General features: G+C 36.5%; 1 protein-coding gene across 2 annotated transcripts in view; it reads left to right on the top strand.

The window, feature by feature from the left end:
* SLIT3 (slit guidance ligand 3) overlaps positions 1-19,538 on the top strand; it is a 534,750-nt gene that overhangs the window by 402,903 nt on the left and 112,309 nt on the right. For both annotated transcript variants that reach the window (XM_088133617.1, XM_088133616.1), the window contains one exon: positions 5,119-5,251. In XM_088133617.1, the coding sequence (XP_087989743.1) occupies positions 5,119-5,251 (133 nt within the window). The remainder of the gene's footprint in view (positions 1-5,118; positions 5,252-19,538) is intronic.

Genomic DNA, 19,538 nt, shown 5'->3' with positions numbered 1-19,538 from the left:
CAGGCACTTGGCAGCCTGCTGACACAACTGCAGGGGTGCTTCAACTCCCCCACCCACCTATCTCCCCCCATCTATGTCATTTTGGCCCCCAGCACTCTGCAGCTCCTTCCACCCCAGCTGACCTTTGCCGCCTTCTGGCTCCTGCTGCTGACCAAGCATGCTGAGCCTGGCCTTTGCAAGGCAGCTGCTATCCACACAAGGCTTTCTTCCCAAGGTCACACACAGCAGTTTCCTCATGAGACCTGGGGAAGATGGCCTCATCTGGCCAGCAGCTGCCTTATGAAGGGCCAGGGCAGGCACACCTTGTCAGCAGCAGGAGCTAGAAGATGACCAAGGTCAGCTGGGCTGGTGGAGTGCAGGGTGGCAGGGTTCTCGGAGTACAAGGTGGCAAGGTGATTGTGGCTGGGTCTGGGCTAGGTTGACTGGGGCTTCCAGGCTGCAGGGGCAGCTTGGCTTCCCAGGCTGCAGCTTTGTGCTGCGCTGCGGGGCTCCCTGGGTCACTGTGACTTCACGCTGTGCTGCTGGGTCCAGCTGGGATGGCTGAGGCTTTCAGGGATGGCTGCAGTTTTATGTTGTGCTGTGGCTCAGGGGCTTCTTGCAGCCCCAGAGCTGTGGCAGTCAAGAAGCCCTTAAACCACAACGTGGCAAGCAGCCCCAGAGCCATGAGGCAGGGTGCAGGGTAGCCAAAAGGGCAGAGATGCGGGGGGAGATAGGCTGGTGGGGAGAGTTGAAGAGGAGGCAGTCCCTTACCTTACTGAGACTTGGGGCTGGGAGAAACCAAGCCCGTAATGCCTTGGATGGGGTGAGTCCTCAGCTAACAACTGGTGGAATTCGGTTAATGATGGCAACAGGGAGTGCCAGGATTGCTGTCACTAAGCAATGAAGTTACATAACATTACACTTTAAGACTGCATTGCTTAGTGATGGAAATTCCAGTCCCAATTACTGTCATAAGTCGAGGACTACCTGTATCAGAACTTTCCATAGAATGACTATTAAAACTGAAATAGCAGACATGAGCAGTCTCAAAAGTAGCATTACTAGTTCAGCGCCATCTGGATCCAAAAATATTTTTTCTTTCACAATATATTTTAAAATTCTTCTACGCTGGGCATCTACATTTACCAAATTGTCCCCCCCCCCTCAAACTGATTCTTTGATTGGATGTCCACGGTATATTGATACATAGCCTAATTTTCCCTAATCGTCCTTAATTTCCTTTATTATGTAATACATAGTCTAATATCTTCTTTTTTGAGCATCTTCTGTGAAATTTCTGAAGTGTTTCATCTCTCTGGCTATTTGGCAGCACAATAAAGCATCTAGAAATAAGAAAAATCATGAATGCATCGCTAGATTTCACTGCTTGTAATATTCATCATTACATTAAAAAAAACTTGAAAATTAGATATATCATTCCTCTGAAAAATGTAAAAAGCAGGCATATAGTTCATGACGCTTGCCCATGCAACCCATCACGCTGCTTCAGGAGGTGCAACCTTTTCCCATGTCCCAGGAAAGTTCTTATCTCTAAACCACATTAACCTGGAGATCATTAGCTATGATCGACAGTACTTTGGAAATCACCTTTTTCCCTACCCCAGCCTGAGGTGCACTTCTCCCAAAGCTGAAAAATGCTGCTTTGCTTATTTTTGTAGCAGGGTAAGATGTATCTCTGTTCTGCTACAGAGTGAAACAAGATTTTATTTTCCATTTCCCAGCCCTGAGAGAAGTTCCTCTTTCACTCTGGGCAGAGAAAAAGCATGCCATTTTTATATATGAGAAGGTGAGTGATCTCTTCCTGCCTGCACAGACACAGAGACAAAACTTTTCTCCATATGCAGGCTGAAATAAATGGTGTCCTCCTTCTTTCTGCGTGGAGACAAGGACTGCTTTCCTCCATTAGGTCTCAGCAAGGAAAAATGGCCTAGGATAGTAGGAAATAGGGATTTAGGTGAGGATTTCTCTCCTTGACATCATCTGGAATTCTAGAAATTTGGGGGGAGATTTTAACCATTCGCCTGCATTCAAATCCCACCCTTGGGGAATAGCCTATGAGTGATTAATTGATTTTGTGCCTTCAAGTCACTGATCATTAGTGCTTCCAGCATGAAATGTCGATTGATTTATTCTAGGATACATCTGTTTTCTTGGCTATCCTTGATATTCCTAGGAGTCTTCTACAACACTAACATTCAAAAACACCAATACCCTTTCTAGCCTGCTTCTTCAACATCCAACTTTCACTTCCATAAAGTGTCATGGGGGAAATCATTAACCTCACAATTCTGAACTTTACAGTTATAGACACATCCCACATTCGAACTTCTTTTCCAAGGCCTTCAGTGCTACGCTGTCAAATGAAACTCTGTGGTGTATTCCTTGACTGGGGTTACTTTGATAATTGTTGATTAATTATTTTATTTACTTATTCAAATTTATTATAGTCACCCAATTCCAACAGGCTCTGAATCAATCTGAAAAGGTAGAATTATCCTCCACTTCAGTATCTTTATTGTTGGTTCTAAAGCAGATTATTGCACCTGTTGTCATTTTTCAATTGTCTTTAGATTTAATCTTAATCCCATTTTTTCACTGTGGTCCTTGACTTTTATTGCTAGAGCTTGCAAATCTTTAACATTTTCAGTTGCCATCAGCATAGTGCATATTACTGATGTTTGTTTCTCCAATTTAAAGCCACACTCAACTTCCAATCCAGCCTCCCTCAATATATATTCAGCATAGAGTTTGTATGAAGAATGAGAGTGTATACAGCCTTGTCTCACTCATTTGCCAACCTAGAGCAAATCTGTTTCATCATGTTCTGTCCACATTATGGCTTCCTGTTCTAGCTGTAGGTTTTGCATGAGGATAATGAGATGTTCTAGGATTTTCATTTTTCTAAGAACATTTCACAACTTGACATGGTTGACACAATTGAAGGCCTTTGTATAATCATTGATTACTTCAATGTATATTGATACATTGATTATCAACTGACTTCTTTTTAGTATTCTTTGGTTTCCTCAGATAACCAGTGTGTATCAGCAATAATGTCTCTGTTTCTTCAGCTTCTTCTAACACCTCCTTGAACATCTGGCTCTTTCCATGTAGGATTCTCATCTGCACTGGATTATCCTAAGCGTTATTTTGATATTAAGGATATTGTACAATAGTCTTCACACTCTGTTAAGTCTCCTTTCTTTGGAATTGGCATTAGGACTGACCTCTTAGAGTCTGTTGGCTACTGTATTGTTCTCTAGATTTGCTGGCATAGTTTAGTTAGAACCTCACTGATTCTTCTTCTCTTGCTTGCTGTCTTTCTGTACAGAATCCATCAATTCCTGTAGCCTTCCAACTTGGTAATGATCTGAGTACTAATCTTAACGTCATCTTCTAGTGAAGAGCTTTAACAATTTCCAGATGAAAAAATTGCAACCAACGTTCCAAACTCCTGCACATAAGAGTACAAAACACAGACTTTGATTTCTGCAATATCACTTTTGTTGTTGTTTATTTTAATTACTTTTCAAAATGCTATAGTCTGTTCATTTTACTAGGCCCTGTCAAGCATTGAAGTCACTGTTCCAAACTTAAGCCATAGCAGTGGCCTTACAGCATTGCAAGTCCTATTCAATTGAAACAATGAAAATGATTTTAAGAATAATCACCAAATGGCAGGTAGATGCTTCTCTGGATTGTGAAACATTTAAGTTGTTTTTTTTTTTTTTAAATTGGCTGCCTTTAAAAATTATTTTACAAAATGTTTCTAGATATGTTTAGATACCACCATTTGCCTGTATCTAGTGCTTTGTGAACCCACATGCTAATTTTGGGAGAAATCCATGCCTTAATAGTCTTAACTGAAAGGCTTACGTTTGTAGCAGGAACTCTCTTGCTCTCCAACTGTGAGGTTTAATTTGTTTTATAAAATCTGTTTTGTGCAAATGAACACCCATGTTGGAACCATTAGGTATTTTTATGCAGATGCACGTGGTTCTCCAGCTCTTGGTGAAAGCATCACTGATCTTGTTGTTTGATGCTCATTATGCTTGTTAAAAACAACAAGACTCATCATTTAAAAAATTAAGCAATGTATCACATTAATATTGAAAGTCTGGCATGTTGAATACATTGTTCACTATGTCAGGAAACAAATGGATATTTTTCAAGTTCTTTTTCACAAAAAGGATAAACAGGGTAAATGTTTCAGAATAATTCAGATCTGCATATTAATCAGTGTATTACAGCACCAACCAAATGATCCATCACAAATGGATTTTTCCTTTGGTCAGCTTCAATGCAGTATTTTTTTCCAGCAGAGTCACATATTTTGCTGTCAGTCACAAGATGACAGCAATTGTGCCTATGATTTCATAGGTGTAAGTAAGTAAGTAAATGCTGAAAATTGAAATGACCCAAACTTCACAAGATTTCATGCAGGAACACAAAAGGTGAGATTTTTTATTTTGAGATTTTTATTATTTAATTTAAAAATATTTATTTTTTTAAAAAAATACAAATTCAGAGGGGTTCAGTGGGTGCAATTTTGGGAGGCTCATGGGCACCTTGTTGCGATAAGTGCGATTATCGCACTTTCGCAATAAGTGCAAAACCAGGCAAAATATCCCTGCCAATAATATAAATAATAATAGCAATACAAAGAGATTCTGCTGGTTTCTGAAACAGTACTCCTATGATCAGAACATTTAATTAATTGTATTTTCATATACATTTCTCTCACTGGAAGCAATTTTTGTGTCCTAAGGACATTGGTCTATCTCCCCTTCTTCTTGACATGCAAACAATATATAAGCACACAGACAAACCCACCAAAGTTTACTGCAAATTAAAATTCTTCTAACTGGATACATACAGTCAATATTGGCACAGGAATTAAACAGTGCAAACCAAAGGGCAAGCTAGCAACATAATATATGAGGTTGAAATGACAACTAAAAAATGAAACCTAATAATGTAGCCTGATAATGGTGATTTGTAGATAGTTGTTATTATAGATTTATATGAGGTGAGCTAGTGTGTTAGAATTGAACTCTGTCAGGTTTATCCCATCTGTATTTAACATTATTTTCATGCACTTTCTCTGCTTCTTTGTAGGCAACACTGAAAACAGCTGTCATTTCTCTCCCCGTTGTCCAGACCAGTGTACCTGTGTGGACTCTGTAGTTCGCTGTAGTAATAAAGGGTTGCGGTTCCTCCCAAAAGGTGTCCCCAAAGATGTGACTGAACTGTAAGTCATATTTTCACAACTTGTATTTATAAGTAAGACATTGTCAGTTTCAATATTACTGGTCTACTAATGATTCCCCACACACACACACACACAAATTGGAATACTGAGGTTCACCAATCTAAACCAAATATGAACTAATGGCAGGACTGAGTCAGTTCATGAAGCAGTGGCATAGGATAACATACAAAGCTTCTGTTTTCATCCTGGAGGGAGAAAAAGGCATTGCCTCAGTATTTCAGCCCAGAGATATGTTGCCTGTATACCTCTGCTCTCTAGGGGCAGGAAGTAGCAACCTTGAGGGAATTTTTTTTGTTTTGAAGTTTTGCATAGTTCAAAAGATAAGTCATAATAAGGGGAAGAAAATAGGAGAAAAATATCCCAGCCCCCAAACCCAATGAGAACCAAAGAGATTGAGTATCCCCAGAACATTACTCTCATTATATACAACATTGACAATAAAATCACCAGTATTTTATAAACATCTATGGTGGGACCATGTTTAAAATATTGTTTATAATTCTGATCACAGTGTGGTAAAACAGTAAAATGCAGAAAAGGACAAAAAAAAAGACCAATGGGCAGGATTAATCCCCATTTGATAAAAATGGACTCTTTGGCCTAGAAAAAAGATTAAGGTTGTGGGGAGAGAGCATGGTAGAAGACATAAACTTTTTTTCTTTCAAAACATTAAACCATATAGTCATCTAACAAACCTAATGTTGAGAGATTCAGAGATGCTGTTCATGCTGTGAATAGTTAACTTGTGGATTTACCACCATATGTGATCACCAACTGGAGAACATGAGTGGGAATGAACTCCTGTTTGTGGGTTTTCCATTGGCATCTGGTTGGAATAGAAAGCTGGAGTAGATAAGCCTTTGATCTGGTCCACCAGGCCTTTATATTCTCAGTTCCTTCCATTTTGTGAAGGATGGATTATCTTGTTGCAATCTAGGAAGCCCCATGTGAGTGCAAAGATTAATATACATACAAAACAGTGGCACTTTTTAGTTTCAGAAGTAGTTAATGATTGGATTTTAGTAAAACCGGGTGTATTTTGCCTTTCTAACATCTGTAGAGCATAGCTTTTTCATTTTTTGTGTTTTTAGTACAGTTTGTTATCTGCTTCACTAAACTGTAAAGTATTTAGAATGGGGTTATATTGACTTCCAGGCTGCTTTTTAATATTTATTTATTTATTTATTTATTCTAATTATGAAATCAAATTAACACTCAGTGCTGATTGCTTTGTAATGCTAGTGTTTTCATAGTGGGCTACCTGAATAAGCTATTGAAAATGTATTCTTAGCATAATTATTAGCTAAGCTAATTATCCCCACCAGTCTACATTCTTAAATTATCCTCATCAGTTTACATTCTTAAAAAGAAAAAGAAAAAAAAAAACAGTGCTAACATGGGATTATTTTCACAACATATTTAAAAGGGCTAAAATAATAGATATTAATCAGATTAAATTGTGAAGAACCTGTGCATGAGGAAAGGATGGCTTCTCATTTACTTTTAATGTTATAGTGTTATTTTCTATATAAGGAAACTAATAAGGAGACTAATGCATATCTGGGCTGCATTAATAATAGTAATTAATAGTGATAGTAATAATTAATAAGGAGACTAATAAGGAGACTAATGCAAACTGCATTAATCTCTACAATCATTAATGGGAGCAAAGAGGCAAATAGCTCCAACTCTTTGTTGCCCAGTGGTGTCTGCCACACAGCACTAACACTGTGTTACCCAAACACTAATTTGTAGTCATATGTTTGGATCTTTCTGAAGCTCTAGACACTCATCTAGGGAAAACTGGCCATAAGAGTTGGAGTTTATCACATCCAGCTTCTTCATGTAAATGTGGTATATATCATTAGAAATTGTTCGAAAATATGACTCTGATCTTCGTCATACATGACTTTAATTGATTTTCACCGTGAAATGTGGTGTATATTGAATGGTGCTTCATCTGTAGTCTATATAGAACATTATTTTTGTGCTTTGGGGGAGGACACCTCTGTAGTTTCATTCCAAAGACTGTCAGAGCTACAGCAGGCATCTCAAACTGGTTTTCCTTCTCAGTAGTAAAATAAGAGAAAGAAGGAAACAACACCACTATTCCTTTCTCCACTGAAGAAATTAGATTTCCCATATTAGATTAATTGGTAGGCAGGAACAAAATGCCTTGTAACAATCAGAAAATATGTTTTGTCAATAAAAAATAATACACAAAAGTAGTGATATGGAAGATCAGTGAGGCAGCCCTTGTGCCAATTCATTATAATATTTTAAGTCTACCTAATAAAGTTCCCTTGGTAAATTAACCAAAATGCTAAATACAAAGAATGCAAAATTTAATCATAATTCCTTTATAATTGCCCATTTGTTTCTTCATTTTTTTTCTTATGTCCTCTTTAAGTCTCAATCCTTGTTAACACTGGTCTTCACAGATTTTATTAAATGTTTTTCCTGTTTAAAAAACTGTGCACAAAAAAATGTGCATTTTTTAAAGGATTTTTTAAAGCCTACTAAAGCTCTGTTGCATTTCCCACTCCCACCCGTGCCTTTCATTTATAAAGATGTGAAGTAGAGGAACCCTATTCCTCAGCTACATAATAACATTCATCTCTGTGATATGGTTTCCTGTAAATAGGGTTGGGTATTTTAGGTTGCTTGCAACCATGGTGGTTGGTTATCTAAATGGTAGGCTTGGTTATCTAAATGGTAAGTTAAAAGCCAAAAGAAATGTGAAAAGCAGTATAGAGTGGTTAAGTAAATGTGAATGCGTAAACATGCAAAGATAACAGGATATAGTATGTGGTTGATTTACTCTAGCAGATTCCAAAAATAAAGGAATCCGCTAGTGAGAAAATCATAGTTTTGGTTTGATCATTGTTTTGGAGTGCATATGAGCAAAAATCCAAAACCAGTATTGTCTGTTAGGGTAGTTCATTGTTCTCCCTGTTGTTCCTTTTGGAAACGAAATGTAGACAACTATCAGGCCATTTACGTCAATGAATGTAGTTAAGAAAATGAGGCAATATTATCATATCCTTCAAGAATTACATCAGGGAGATGACTGCAGTTAAATATTCATAAAGCATCACAAAGTCTTCAGAATATGAGCTTAGAGCTTATCCTCCCCATAACTTTCCCCAGATCTATTCTGTTGTTCTTAAAAGAGCCAAGAGTGGGTGGTTTTGACATCTGGTGTTGCTTTGTCATCTGTCATCTGTAGAAACTTTAATTTGTAAAGAAACTTGAGTGCCTGGCTTTCTGTTGCTATTACTCTTAGCATTTATATTCTCTTGCTTTATTTATTTTATCAGCCAGATATAAAGACTGTATCTGATGGTGTCTATTTGCAAATGAACCAGTGCTGGAATGAATTTTTCTCTCTCCCTTCCACTGCAGCCCCAGTGTTGCAATTGGTGATTGAGTGGTTGCAGAATTTCCTAGAGAAGATTTGGGGGTACTGAGGTTACATGGTGATGAGCAAGAAGGCCTCTTGCCATGAGTAGTTTTGGATGAAGCCTAAAGATCAGAAGCCTAAATTTAAGGCATATTTTCTTTTTCTTCATGGTGAGAATTGTGCATAGAACCAATACATTTAAACTTTTTTCTTTAGTACTCAGTTTGTTTCATTGATCTATGCATATCAAACATAACACTCAGTATTTATTTCTCCATTGGAGCACTTCTGTTTCAAGACTACAGTGATTAATTTATTAAGAAATTGACTTTTGAGTATTTTTCTCAGTGCTGTCAGGTAGCCTTTGTTTGGCACTGCAGATCATCATGACCTCACAGTTATGTCCTTGTAACCTAACTGCCCTTTTGTTAATTTCTGGAAACAGCCTACTCTTAAGAATCATAAAAAGTGCTGGAATTTTTGAATACACAGATTCAAAATGGTGTAGGAATGAATACTGCAGAAAAAGACTTTCATATATTTTTGATTCTGTAGAACAGATGCCTCTATTTTTGTGCTTGAATTTGCAGTTATCAAAGAGTGGCACTAAGGAAATCAGTATTAAATTGAAATAATTCATAGCTACTTCCTGCATTTATTTTTACAGCACAAGCCTGTTCTCATACTGATATTTTAAATGAATAAAGAGTATGTCCAAAGATAATGCTGGTACCGATGTCACCAAGATGCTCCAACTCTCAGCGATGTTTCTGTGAGGTTGCTTTAAAGGCACCTCTGTCCAAAATAATGCACCCACATTTCATTTATCTACAGGTTTTAAAGACTGTTATGATTCCCTAGTAATGCTCAAACCAAATCTTGCCAGCAACACCTGTCATGAGGGATGAAGAGTTGGGCATGTTGTTCATGCTTCATTCCATAAATAGCACTTCTACATTTACTGTCTTATATAGAATACTGTTAATCTGGTCTTTTCTACTCTTATTTATCGTAATAACTGTTGAGATGCTCAAAGGCTGATATCTGAGACAAGATTCTGGAGATTTTCTTAGGCGTCTTACAAGTCTTTCTCCCTAACTTGTTTACTCTGGTGTTCTGATAAAGTTCCAGTAATAAAGGGGAGGATTTCTTTAGTAGCATTCTAATTAATGTTATGGAGACTTACATTTATAAACTCCCACTTGCCATGGGAAAATCACATCCGTTGTGTGACAATCATGTTCAGTTAAAATGCTTTTTATTAAACCATAATCATCCACAGTTATAGATTTCATTTTAATTAAAAACAAAACCTGCCATACATCTAACAAAAAATTTAGTAAATTAGAACTATTGAGAGAGTTCCAAAATATCCATATAACAGGAAATCTTTTACTGTAACAGGTCCTAAATAACATTATACTGAAATGGATATACAGACAGATGGAAAATTTCATTCCCCAGGAGGCAGAATTTCAACATAGAGAAATGCTGAATATATTTCTAATTTTCCAGTAGTAGTGAACTGAAAATAAATTTCTGTCCCATAAAGCAATATAGAAGACCCATTCCCTATAATCATATCTTTGTTTTGTATCCTGAATTATATATTCTAAAAATGTTAATTTACTTCTTCCTTGGGGTCATTGGTCAAGTTTATTAGTCATGAAGATAAGTATCAGGGACTTATGATTTGAAATATAGTCTCTAGCCAAGGATCCCAAACTGTGCGCTACAGTGTCCTGGTATGCCATATAGAACTCACAGGGCACCATGGGATATTTTACTACTTGATAAACAGAACTGTTAGTGAATTTGCTGTGGTACCCCAGGGCGCCACAGCACACAGTTTGGGAATTGCTAGGAGCAATGTGGAAAAATGAGACCCTAAGGGATCCATGAATCAGGAAAGTTTGAGAGCCTTGGTGTATAGAGCTATTGTGGGTAATGTCCCAGAGACATGATGCAACATCACTTCTTGCAGTTGACAAGCAAGTTCTTTATTAACCAGGTAGGAAATCTAGGTCTTCAGCTTTAGCTAAGTAACAGAGCAATATTTTCTGCATGCTGTATATTTTCTGCATGCTGGGCTTCAAGTACTTGGCCCTGGAGAACCTGAAACTAAAACACATCTTCGAGATTCAGGTTTTACCAGATTCCTCCCATCAAATACTCTTTGATTACTTGACTGGTATATACTGGGCAACTTTGCCATGCGTAGTCAGGATCCAGCATCTCAGCTTATGATACGACCTAGCAACTGTTGACAATGCACTGTCACAATTGCTGAACTAGCATGTTATACCTTCAGCTGATGCTGTAGAGCACCAGCCATAGTAATTACTGCCAGATGCATCATACCCACAACACTGGGTGACAGTTGGGGATAAGACTATGGATAAATCAGTTCCTTGTCATCTTAACAGTGTCTAGACTACCATGAACTTAACTGCACCATATTAAGCCCATATGCTGGAATTACTGTACTAATCGATAAGGAAGTGATTTTGTTCCTTTCCTTTGAGCACTTTAAATGTGTCCCAAAATATTGATCCTATTATTGATTCAGTTTACATCTTGAACCAAAGATATTTTACCTTTATCTCATACCATTTCATTTATGGTATGTATATAGTTCATTTCGTTCAAAAAGGTAAGCATCCTTACCCACATTCATATATTTCTTTTTTAATTATGAATTAAAGCTGCTTACCTCCCAACACTGGGAACAGATCATCAGTGCTCTGTAGAAAGGACTGTGAGGTTCATTTTTACATTCTGATTAATTGTCACCAACCCATTACTTTTTTAAAAAGGCATTCTGTGTTTTTACCTTTTTTTTTTTCTCCTTTGGTCCTACACCATGTATTTTCTTCACTGCCTGCAAACCCATTTCTGTTATTATTCCATTTTGTTTTGATGAATTTACAAGTTCTCTCCATTTGCTTTCCCATTGTCCACTCATTTCTCTCTCCCCCCAACCCCGAAAAGTTCATCTCTCATTTACTCTCCTTTATTTCTCTTGGCTGCCAATTCCATAGATATCTCTTTTGTTCATCATCTCTCAGCTATCAGTTTGTTTGTTTGTTTGTTTACCTATTTTTGCACATTGCAGCTTTTGTAGCACCGCATCTCAGCAGCACTCTTCCTCTACCAGTGGCTAATCAGAAATTTCTGGAAAGCTTAAAAGTAGGCCACAAAGGCAATATTTTTTTAAACAAACTTTACTTTCATCAGAGGACAGGAAGGACCCCATGATAAGCAGTAAAAATAGGATACAAGCAATACTTCAGATTAATTAAAGTTACCTTTTTTTGTAGCTTAATCTAGCAGGTAAATTTAGTTTAGTATTTAAAGCATTTGCATATATTTGGAGTTGTCATACTTGGCATATCCACAATAGGATAGATTTTGTTAATTCAGTAACTATAAAGGAAACATTGATTATGAGCTTTAATTCTATCTAGTGCCAATGGATTAATAATACAATTTGGAATCTTGCTCCTGGCTGGAACAAGTTGCACTTCATAAGGCACTCTGAAAAGCCTTTTCCAATAAAGATATAAGATAAAATACTTTAAAGAAAAGAAATAGTATATATATTTTATCAAGAGTGGCATAGTTCCAGGGGAGGCATGGCAAACTGAAGACATCTCCGCGAAAGTCAACAACCATGGCAAAGACTGAAGAGGCTTTTCCAAAGGCCAATTCTTTGGAACCACTCTGGATAAGGAGAGGATGAGAGATTACCCACATGTGCTCCAGATGGCTGCTCCTCACAAGGAGGCCACAGGACAGTGATATGGTTTTGAGCACCAGTCGACAAAGGGATTAGCCATCTTACTCGCAGACACGGCAGAGTCTTTTGAAGACACTAACTTTGCAAGCCTCACTTTCTAATCACTTTCAGAAATTGCCTATTAATCATCTTAAAGCTATGAGAAGCCTTCAGAACAAGAAGTTTGAAAAGTCACTGGGTGGGTTTAGCTTCAACTCTTTTCATTCTGGATGAATGAAAAATTAATTATATGCTTAATAACTTAAAGAATTTGAAATAAACAGCAAAAAGCTAAATAAGATTTTGATCTAAGAAAGTTATAAATGGATTAAGAGTTCAGATAAATTTGGAATCTTGACTTTTACTATGAGATTTTGGAATTAACTATAAAATAATAGATGGATGGATGGATGGATGGATGGATAGATAGATAGATAGATAGATAGATAGATAGATAGATAGATAGATAGATAGATAGATAGATAGATTCTCATGGGGACCAGATTTATTTTGGTTATCTTGGCTATTGTAAGTCATAACAAGGATAAGCAAATTTATGGTTTGAGAAACTGGACACTAGAGGGGACCTTCTATGTAGAAGGAAAAAAAAAATTACAAACCTGCTTTTGGTGTTGATTAGTACTGGGACTTACAAAATGACACAAAACATCATAACATTGGAAATATTAAAGGAGATTTTTGAAGAATGGAGCCAGAAATTAGTAGCTACAATATCAACAGTGTCAGTAATGATGTCTGACTCTATGGATAGACTGTGTCCAAAAGATGTTAATGAGGGAATGACAGATGTGGAGCAAATTTTGTCTGACAAGACAGAGAAAGTACCGAAAGTGGAACTACAAATGACAGGCCAAGAAAATGATTTGGAAAAGGACACTTTATTGGATATACAAAAGAAACTGGCTGAAGTTTTAAAAATTAAAGAGAAAATACAAATGGCAAACCAAGAGAATGACCTGGAAAATGTTTTATTATTGGATCTACAAAAGAGGCTTGTTAAACCCTTGAAGAAGTCTTTGTGAAGGGATAAAGAAGAATTGAAGAGATCAAATCCTACAACAATATTTCAGTGAACTAAAGCTTAAGACTGTTAGAAGTAAAAGGAAGGAATATAATGTTGGTTTATTTGATAAAGGTTAAAAAAAGGCATTTTTTGCAAAGTTCTGGCAACCCTTTACAGACTTTTTGCTGACACCAGGATTGAAAAGTTGATGTTTTATGGATTTGTTTATAGATAAGGGATTGGATATAGGATGAAGAGATATCTGTTTGTAACCATATAAGGGGTGAAGAGTTACTAAATTTGTCTCTACTTGTAATGAAAGTTGGAAGACACTTCTTTATATATTTCTTTTCTTTTTCTTTATTATATTCTTTTTTTCTTTTTCTTTTTTCTTGCACTTATTTATTTCTATTCTCTTTTCTTTCTTTAAGTTTAGTTTATATTAGGTTTTACTATTGTAATCAAAATTCTTAATAAAATTATATACATAAAAAAAAGAGTGAAGCAGTGGTGCTTACAAATAACAAGATGAAGCTGGAACAGCATAGCTTCTCAGTAACACTTGATAATTATTAAGATCTGAAAGGTACTCACATTATTTAGGCATGTGATACAAATAAAGGATGAACCAGAAAAAAAATGTGCTAGAAGTAGAGAAATACATTATAGATAAGATAGATGGATAGGATCAAAGAATGTATGAGAATATCCTTAGAAGTGCTACAAGTTACTATTGAAGACAGATCTAGAGGAAAAAACCTTTGTCCATGTAGTCATCAAAAGTCTAACCCAGTTTGATGGCACCCAACTAAAATATATTTATAAATACTTTTCTATGACTTTGAGGTATTAAGTGACTTAGACCCTGTGTAACACAATATGATGCTTCACCAGTGCCTGTAAAAATCATACATTTGTCATTAGTGATAAGTATAGTGACCATTTTCAGAGAATCATTATAATTACAAAACTTGTTGTTGTCTGAAGAAGAGAGATGATTTGTTCTTTCATGCTCAGAACTTTTTCCGCAACGAAATAGATGTTCCAGTCACTTCAGTTGGTACACATAATGAAAGAGAAAAAGCAGACAGTGCCTCTATTTTGCCACAGTGCACATAAAGAAAAGATAGCAATTATTTTTGCCTTCATTTTTATTCAGCAATAACATGTTCTTCAGATCTTTATTGGATCCTTATAGTTAGATCTGGCATATTTAAAAGAGAAAATTGAAATGCTTACAAATTACTACGAAATTGAATGCTGACTGACATTGTTGTTATATTCCATAATTGCTGCTGATTAAAGTGGTAATTATGAAGTAGAATGTTTAATGGAGAAACTGCTTGTAGATTTTAATACCTCTGTTCTCTGGTAACAGTTACTGTTTATATGCTACCTGGTAATTTGAAATTGAGGGAATTTCCCCTTTAATACTGAAAGGAGCCAAATGATTTAACAGAAAACCTAATCCCACATAAGCCAAGATTCATTTAAACAAAAGTGCAGCTTTGTTTAACACACCATAGATGAAAATCTTCCACTTCTGTATTTTCTCAAAGGATATATCATTTGTAATACCTTTTTTTCATTGGGAAAAAAACCTCATAATTCTCACATCTAGAATAATGATATCAAATAATCAGCAGGGTCAAATAATAATTTCCATAATAAATTCTTAATAGGTTTCAAGAAAAAAAGACAAGCAACACCTATGATTGAAATATGCAGTGGAACCCCAGTTTTCTTAAGGATCTCTCTACAGCTGCTCTATATGTTTGATTTAAAAGTAAATGTTTTAACTTTAATCACACTGAGGTTGACACAGTTTATAATGTAATCCAAGTATTTTTTTATTTCATAATATTAAAGATTTAAACATATGTTTAGATTCAAATCCACAGTTAAACCCATTGTACTTTTTTCTCCTTAACCTTGAATTACAATTGTTTAGCCTCAACATCATGAGATTTTTCTATTTATTTAGTTATTATAAATACAGACATTGAAGCCACACTGTTAACAATTAGTAGATTAGAATAAACGTAATTGGGGATTTTAAATGTTTTAATTAAAAATAATATACCATAACTATAATCTATGATAGATTTGCAACATCGTCTACGAATCCTATTATTTAAAGTGCTGTTTCACTTTCACCTCCAAAAGAGAGATAATTAGGTAAAACAATGATGAACACCGGTTGATTACTGAACATTTAATAATTCTCCACTGACCATGAAAGCTGTCTATTGTAACATATGATGCAGGAATTGAAATTGAATGAATCCAAGTTATTTGATATCTGAAACAAAGAAGAACATCTTCCCTTTCCTATTCCACATACAGAAGATGACACTAATAGATAATTCTGGCAATGGGGTCAAATCTTCTGCCACATCCGTGGGGACTGAGATCCAGATGGTTCCCACCCTGTTGGCTTTCCAGAGGGCTATAAAGACCTGGCTATTCTCACAGGCCTTGGGCTAAGGTGGCTGGAGCCCCCTTCACTGGATGTTAGATGTTAGGTGGGATCTTCTGAGTGTCTGCTGGGTTCATCACCATGTCCCCCCCCCTTTTTTTTTTTCTCCTAATTTGATTTTGTTGTTAGTTGTTGGGTTTTTGTTTTTGTTTTTTTGGTGTATTGTGAGCCACCCAAAGATTCGGAGTTAGGCAACATCAAATCTTAATTAGTTAGTTAATTAATTAATTAATTAATTGCATGCATACTGTGTGGTATAGAGCAGCTCATGTGGCATACATAGCTCTGTTCACTAGTGTCTTGCTAGATATCCCTGGCATTTGCTGCTTCATTCTGCCTAATAGCTTGTTCTGTGTTGTTCAAATTTTCATCTTTCAGTGACCGTTCATTAAATAAAATAACATTTAAAAAATGACTTCAAGGAAGGTTGGAACTAGAATATTAGATACTGAATGGAATTAGAATCTTTTCCCTGATCATTCTAGAGTTTGCTTCTTGTTTGTGTTTGTATTTGGTAGAAATTATGGCGAACTTCCTGATTTAGACTTAGCTATGAATTTTGCAAGTAAGTCTCACAGAAAAGATTACAGATACAGGATATACTAGCTTTTCTCTCTGTAATTCCCAACTTCGTTTGCCCTTCCTAATTCTTTTAAAATTCAATCTACCTAGTTGACCAGATGGTTATAGGAAGCATATGCTGTGAGAGGGAAAGGAAGGGTAGTAAAGAAGCTGAATGTCCATAAAACCATATTTGATATAAAATATGTATTCTGCTGAGGACAACTGGGGAGAAAATAATTCAAAACAAGCCTATTTATCCATTTCATGAAAATCTCCCAGATCATTTCTATGTCAACTTTATATGGGGAGAAGCACATGTTTTGCATTTTCAAAAAAGGTATCCATCCACCTGTTCCTTACACTGTTTAACTGTATAATTCTATTTCACATGCCAATCCTAGCGACTCTACACAGTCTAATAAACATAGGACCACCATGCCAGAAATAATAAAACTGGTCAAAACATAGTCCTTTAGATAGGATATCCCGCACCATTGTTAAGTGTGACCAGCTTCCCAGTTGACTTTGCTTGTAGGAAGCCAGGAAAGAAGGTCACAAATTGCAATCACGTGACCGCAGGACACTGTGACAGCCAGCAGTTTGAGGACTGGTTGTAAGTAGTACTCGTTCAGCACCATCGCAAGTTCGAACGGTCTCTGAACAAGCGCTCATTAAACAAGGATCGCCTGTATTCCCGTTCAAGGTAAACAATGCTAGACAGTGCTTAGGAACCTGTTGGACCAAAGTAATATAAAAGTCTTACAAATAAGTAAATAAATATGTTTTTTCAAAAGCATCTGTTTTACCAGGGAAAGAAGATACATTGTTACTTTAACTTGGTAACCTACGTTTATTCATTTTTCTAAAAGAGTTATAGACACCTTTAAAAGTGAAACGCTTATCCAGGTGCCCTCTAAAAATGAAATGCAAATACCAGTCAATTAAAAAAATGAAAGAGAGCAAAACACAACAACAATCAACCCCATCATCCAAAAACTTCCAAGACATTATTTCCTACTTTTCTGTACCGCTGTGTTTTAAAGAAACATTCTCAGTTCCATGCAGTAAATTAGGAGATACTAGAAGGTATATATCTGGATGCAGATCTGAATTATAGTGCTCTTAATGGGATATGCATTAATGTACTTTCCAGTATGCATTCTGGCATAACTAACAGTTAGATCATAACTTTCAAATCAGGGCATTGGCTCAGAAATACCATCACGGAGCCAAATCTGGGAGGCTCGCAAGCATCATTTCTCCCTTCCATAATTACTAATTGTGGTCATGAGAGCAAAAGAAGCCATATTCAAATTTTAAAATGTTACTGAAGAGGCAGTAGATCAGCATGAACAAGCTCAACAGTGGAAGAGTTCTGTGCACGGTTTTGGCATTTCTCAAATATCTTAGAGGGTCAGAATTCAGCGTTGTTGGATCTAGTGTACGGTCACATGAAAATGTAAATTGTCTCTTCCTTCATATGCCTTTGCGGGAGCCTTTTGCGATAATTCATTTTGTGGAATGAATACACAGCCTCAGTAAGCTCTGACTTAGCATTTACATCTTAAATAATGCTGCCTCCGTTATATCAGATGCTGCATATTCATTTTATGTTTTCACTAAGCAGTTAAAGTAAATGGTTGTATGGATTAGTGCAGCTAGAGCGAGTCAGCTTCCGATGTGTTATTGAAATATTGCTTGCCTGAGCAATTTGCAGTCAGAGGGCAAGAATAATTCTAATGAGGTCAATTAGCATTTGGAGTTCTTTTTAGTAGCTTTAATTAAGCACAACCTTACAGCAAGGACATGTGTGATTTTCCCTCCCCTGTCTCTTTGTTAATATGATCCCCAGGAAAACGACCAGAGTGAGGTTTTTTTCTTTTTCAGTTGTTTTATAAAAGATGCATCTCCTGCTCTCTGAAACAAAGAGCATAACAAAAGACCAAAACAGCATTTTCCTGTGAGCCCACACATTTACAAAAAAGGCAGAAGGAGGGTCAGGAGACCATGGCATCAAACTGACATATGCAAAACCATATTAATGTCAATTCAAGTTGATGCATTTTCAGTCTTGTCTCTTTTCTTAAACTCTTGAAGATATTTGGTCTAAGGCCCTGCTTTGGAAAGGAGGTGTATTGTGTGTTCAGCTCTCTGTGTGTGTATATATATATGTGTGTGTGTGTACATTTATGTACTTCTATATTTCTTTTTTTTTATTTTTTTTTTATGCTCCATTTTGCTTCCAGATATTTTCACAGAATAAATGGGGGGGGGGGGAGGAACCCTGCCAAGACTTTAACAAATTGATTTAATCACCAGTTCCACCAAAAGGCCACGGGAAGAACCATCTAGTTGGAAGGAAGCACTTGGGAGATCAAATTCAACCCCATGTTCCAAATCCAAGCATCCCCAAGAGATGGCTGTCTGGCCTCTATCTCAGTATATCCCGTGAAGGACCTCTTATGTGAGAGGTTGTGGCAAGGCTGGGATGGGAATGGAAGAGATAGCAGCAGGCAAGTCAGTGGACAGTTTATCTCATAAATAAATAGCTTTGCTGGTCTTTAATTGTAATAAAGATTTGATCTAATTTGATAAATCATAACACAGTCTAGGTGGGAAGAAATCTGGGAAAAAGCATCTCAATATCTTAAAAAAGGCTCCACCTTCATTAACTCACTATAAACGAGACTGGAAAATTCCTGTTATTTTCCAAGACAAGCATTAAAGATAATTTACTAAAATCTGTCTGATTTTTGCTCCTTTGGCCCTGCCCAGCTACATGGGGCTTGAGAACCTCTCATCTTTTGAATAGTTTATTCCACTATCAAACTGCAATTTTTTCAACAACAGGCTTGTAGATAGGTTGTGCAGAATGATGGTGACTGGCCCAAAGAGACCCTGTGAAGTTCCATGGCTGAAAGTCCTAGTCCAAACCCTTAAATACCTAGTCTATTTTTTCTCACCTACGCATTTTTATAGATGGAATTAATATTGTAGTTTGCAATTAAATCTGCCCAA

The sequence above is a fragment of the Python bivittatus genome, unplaced genomic scaffold (genome assembly GCF_059951505.1).
Source record: "Python bivittatus isolate LINGU-HERP-01145 unplaced genomic scaffold, Pbiv_v1 ctg000080_np1212, whole genome shotgun sequence".
In the NCBI taxonomy this organism is placed as follows: domain Eukaryota; kingdom Metazoa; phylum Chordata; class Lepidosauria; order Squamata; family Pythonidae; genus Python; species Python bivittatus.
The sequence above is the reverse complement of the archived record's forward strand: the minus strand, read 5'-3'. Positions and strand labels throughout refer to the sequence as shown.